This window comes from Crocuta crocuta, unplaced genomic scaffold (assembly GCF_008692635.1).
Source record: "Crocuta crocuta isolate KB4526 unplaced genomic scaffold, BGI_CrCroc_1.0 scaffold737, whole genome shotgun sequence".
Taxonomy (NCBI): Eukaryota; Metazoa; Chordata; class Mammalia; order Carnivora; family Hyaenidae; genus Crocuta; species Crocuta crocuta.
The window spans coordinates 1,908,622-1,913,193 of NW_027527804.1; the positions used below are offsets into that span (position 1 = coordinate 1,908,622).

At 35.3% G+C, this 4,572-nt stretch overlaps 1 protein-coding gene across 1 annotated transcript in view; it reads right to left on the reverse strand.

The window, feature by feature from the left end:
• COL4A5 (collagen type IV alpha 5 chain) overlaps positions 1 to 4,572 on the reverse strand; it is a 227,462-nt gene that overhangs the window by 106,507 nt on the left and 116,383 nt on the right. Inside the window, exon 4 of the mRNA XM_077773807.1 lies at positions 3,506 to 3,550. Coding sequence (XP_077629933.1) covers positions 3,506 to 3,550 — 45 coding nt within the window. The remainder of the gene's footprint in view (positions 1 to 3,505; positions 3,551 to 4,572) is intronic.

Sequence of the window (4,572 nt, forward strand, 5' to 3'; positions counted from 1 at the left end):
AGTTAATGACATAAACCATACAAGAAAAAATTATTTCAAGTGCCTCTAAAACATATTTTGATTGCACTTAGTGAAATTAGTCCGTTCAAAGAGGAAAAAAGAACAGCAAAGAAATAATCAACGGCATTTAAGAATTCTATTATTATTATTAACATTTAAATTGTTATTTTTGTTCACTTGCAAATTGCTATTTTCAAGCTGTCGTAGGTAGATTGTAGGATAAAGAAAATAACAAATTATATTAATGTTATTAGGAACCAAGACTTTCATCCCAGGTAGGGAAGGTGGTGGGGGGAGGGAGAGTAAGTATACAAACTTCTTTTCATTTTAAATTTCAATTGGAAGTAATAATATAAGCTCATGATTTTTTTTCTCTTAAGAAAATTACATATTTCCTAATTCTTTCAACTGAAAAGACATCAAAACAACTGANATGGTAGCATTTAAATTACATCTTTCACTAAAGAAGAATCTAGAATCAGATATATGATCACTTTAAGATTTGGAGAGTAAATGTACAAGATGAGCCTTAAGAGTCTTGTGTCAGACAGCAAGGAAGTTACCAAAGGTCAATAGAGTTTGTCAACGGGACAGAGAACAGTGGCCAATTTAAAGGGGCTCCCAGAGACTAAAGATAGGAGAATTTTGGCTTCAAAAATAGTAATGATTACAATTGACTTAACCACATAAACTTCACATGTTTATAATGATAACAAATTCTAAAAACCTTTCTGACCATCATTCAAAGTTGCTGGTATACTAACTCGTTACCCTATTAAAATAACTCATTCCTCCATTAGAATTCCAGCTGATAAATTAGAATTCTAGCTAATAAATGATTCACAGAATTTTTAAAATCACCATTTTGCAACTCTGAACAAAAAAAATGGATCTAGGCAATGATCATCAATGACTACTAAACCACTGGATCAAAGTTGACAGGGAAATTTTGGTGCAAAATCAGGCTCATATACCTGAACTACTGATCAAACTTAATTAAAAAAAAGTGGGATAACAGATATTTGTGTGAGAAGATGTAATTCATTGGTAAGTACATAGCACTACAAAGTATTTTTTTCTATTTTCTTTAATTTTTTGCAGTATAGTTTATGTATAGTATTGTACAAATCTTAAGTGTACAGCTGTTTCTATATCCCCAGAAAGTTCTCTAGTTAGTGACTCTTGCAAGGCAACCCCTAGTCTGTAGGAAATATGGGGGACAGAGGAATAATTTAAATGACATAATGAAGAAACAGTCAGATCAAGAATGTAGAATGCAGGGGTGCCTGGGTGGCTCAGTTGGTTAAGCGTCCAACTTTGGCTCAGGTCATGCTCTCCTGGTTCACAGGTTCAGGTCCCACATTGGGCTCTGCGCTGACAGCTCATGGTCTGGAGCCTGCTTCAGATTCTGTTTCCATCTTTCTCTCTGCACCCCCCCCCCAACTCTGTCTCTGTCTCTCTCCCTCTCAAAAACAAATAAACATTAAAAAAAAAATTAAANAGCATAATAAAAAGAGGCTTAAGAAACATAGCAACCAAATGCAATATGTGAAACTTACTTGGATCCTGGTTTGAACAAACCAATTGTGAAAAGACATTCCATCTTTGAGACAACTGAGGAAATCTGAATAAGGACAGGGTTTTCAAGTATATTTGAAAAATTATTGCTAGTTTTTTGAGGTGTAATAACAGTATAGTGGTTACATGGTTATCAGAGTAACATATTGAAATATATATTGAAATACTTATTCATTTGTGGGATGGTTGATATGAGGGATTTACCTAAAAATATTCCAAAAAAGTAGTAGGGGGGGGGATAGATGAAACAAATTTGTCAAAATGTTGCTAACCTTTGAAGCTGAGTGATGGGTACATATATGTTGATTGTACTATAATATCTGTACATTTGGATATACTTAAAATTTTCCATAATAATATTAAAATTTGTATGTCAAGAGATGCCTCTGAGCTGAGACATAAGGATGCAGGAACTATCAGGCTACCCATTCCTAAGCACTTATGAAGTTCTAGTTGAGGGACATGGACTACTCAGGCACTCCCAGACACTTGCAAATGGGAATTGAGAGAATGGACAGTTTTGGGGTTTTTTTTTTGAGTCTCAGAAGTGCTTATGACATAGTTAATGGTAGCCGTAGTTATTATGAGATATGATTCTTAGGAAGAGCTTCAATAATCTATTGATACCCACTTATTACACAATAACATAGAAACACATCTGCTAATAAAAACCAAGGGTTTTGAGTTTCTTCCCTGCTTTTCCAGTTCCCTACAAACACCAGGCATGAGTAGCACATAAGGTAAGCTACATGCTGTTAAGAAGTATATAGCAAATAGGATGTTTTTAATGTTTATGTAAAATTTGTACATCTATTAAATTTCTGGAGATCAAGGGATCAGAATGTCTTAACTGTCTTTATCACACAAATAGACATGCTATGTCATCACCCATGTATTTTAGACTTGTATAAGTATATTCATCAATCTATGAACACAGAATTTTAGAGCTAAAGGCACCTTGGAGATTGTACTGTTGACTCTCTAATTTAACAAATGAGAAACTGAGGCTCAGAAAAGTTAAATATTATTTCCCAAAACTCAGGAATATTTTTGAACTACAGTTTCTTCCCAGGTCTAAAACACACTGAAAGATATATGTCTACCTAAAAGCTTTTCAGAAAAATTACACTAAATGTGTACTTCCATTTTGAGACACATCCTGATTTTCAGAACATTAAAATGAAAAAAATTACACATCTTAGAATTGAGAAAACGTTGTATACTTCCAAAGTAGTTTTCTTTTAAGCTTATTTATTTTTACAGAGACAGAGAGAGCGAGCAGGGGAAGGGCAGAGAAAGGGAAAGACAATATTATGAAAGCTCCACATTCTCAGCACAGTGCCCAACAGAGGGCTCGAACTCAGAAACCATGAGATCATGACCTGAGCCAAAACCAAGAGTTGTACCCTTAACCCCCTAAGCCATCCAGGTGTCCCCAAAGTAGTTATTTTTTAACATAGTGTTTAAATTAGTGCTTCCCAAACTGACTCTCTTCAAGATACTCAAAAAAAGTTACAATATTTGTACACGGCACATTGGGAAGTGTATATAACCTGCAGTGAACGGCCCTCTGAACCCAGAGGACTGAGATGATCACAGGTTGGGAAGTTATGTTTAAGTCAGTTGTAAGATATATATTTCTAATAAATTGACAAATTTCTAGAATTTAGCACTTCTGTATTTCTTGTTCACATAAAGTAATTTAAAATCTTCGTATATTAGCTTAAATAGGCACCTAGATATAAAGATAACTGCCAAAATAATAAAAACATATTATAGACATATGCCAATTCTTAACTAAAACTTTTTAAAGACTACTTCTTTTTACATTTTAATAGGAGTCTTTTCCAGTTGTCTCATAACACCTCGTTTGCTTTTTCTCTGTCTTGACCAATAAAACATTTGATATACAGCAAATATCACTTACTCTGATCCCTTTTGGTCCTGGTGGCCCTGGGATTCCATCATCACCCTGAAAAATACAACAGATTTAGTTCTTGTTCCTCCAAAAACAGTCCTCAAATAACTAAATTTAGATTATAACGATAAGAGAGTTAAAATTTTGTGAATCTTTGTGAAAGTGAGAAACTTACATACCCAAGGAAGAAGCATTTATTATTGAGACTCAAAGCACCAAGGAGCATTATATGATAAAAATAAATAAATAAGAAAGGTCGTGGGGCATCTGGGTGGCTCAGTTGGTTGTGCTTCTGACTTCGGCTTGGGTTATGATCTAATGGCTCATGAACTCGAGCCCCGTGTCGGGCTCTGTGCTGACAGCTCAGAGCCTGGAGCCTGCTTCAGATTCTGTGTCTCCCTTTCTCTCTTACCCTCCCCTGCTCATGCTGTCTCTCTCTGTCTCATAAATAAACTATAAAAATTTTTTAAAAAATCATACAAAACAAAAATGAAATAGTGGTACTGATACTCCTCAAATCATTTAATGCATAAGCAAAATACAAGCTGAAAATGTGGGCAGTTTCTATATATTTTTAACCATTATTTTGTAAATTTTATTATTTTTTCTTTTAATGTTTTATTTTTGAGAGAGTGCAAACAGGCAAGGGGCAGAGAGAGAGGAGGACAGAGGATCCCAAGCGGGCTCTGCACTGACAGCAAAGAGCCAGACGCGGGGCTTGAACTCATGAACCTTGAGATCATGACCTGAGCCAAAGTAAGATGCTCAACCACTCAACCAATCTGAGCCACCCAGGTACTCCAGGAAGTTTCTATATTATGTCAATCTGCTGCCATGCTGGTAATAAATGGTATTGTCTGAGCCTAAGTACATGCTGGTCTTGAGTTTGCTGTTTTAAACTTTTGCTTTGTTTTATAAGGCACTTTCTACAGGAAGAGCTTAGGAAAGAACAAGAATGAACCAGAGACTTTCCTTTCTAGCTTCTTCTGTAGACTACAGGCAAAACAGGCTGACCACATGTGAGTTAATCTATTTACCCATTTATAGTTTCAATTGCACTGCTGTGAAGTTAAGGT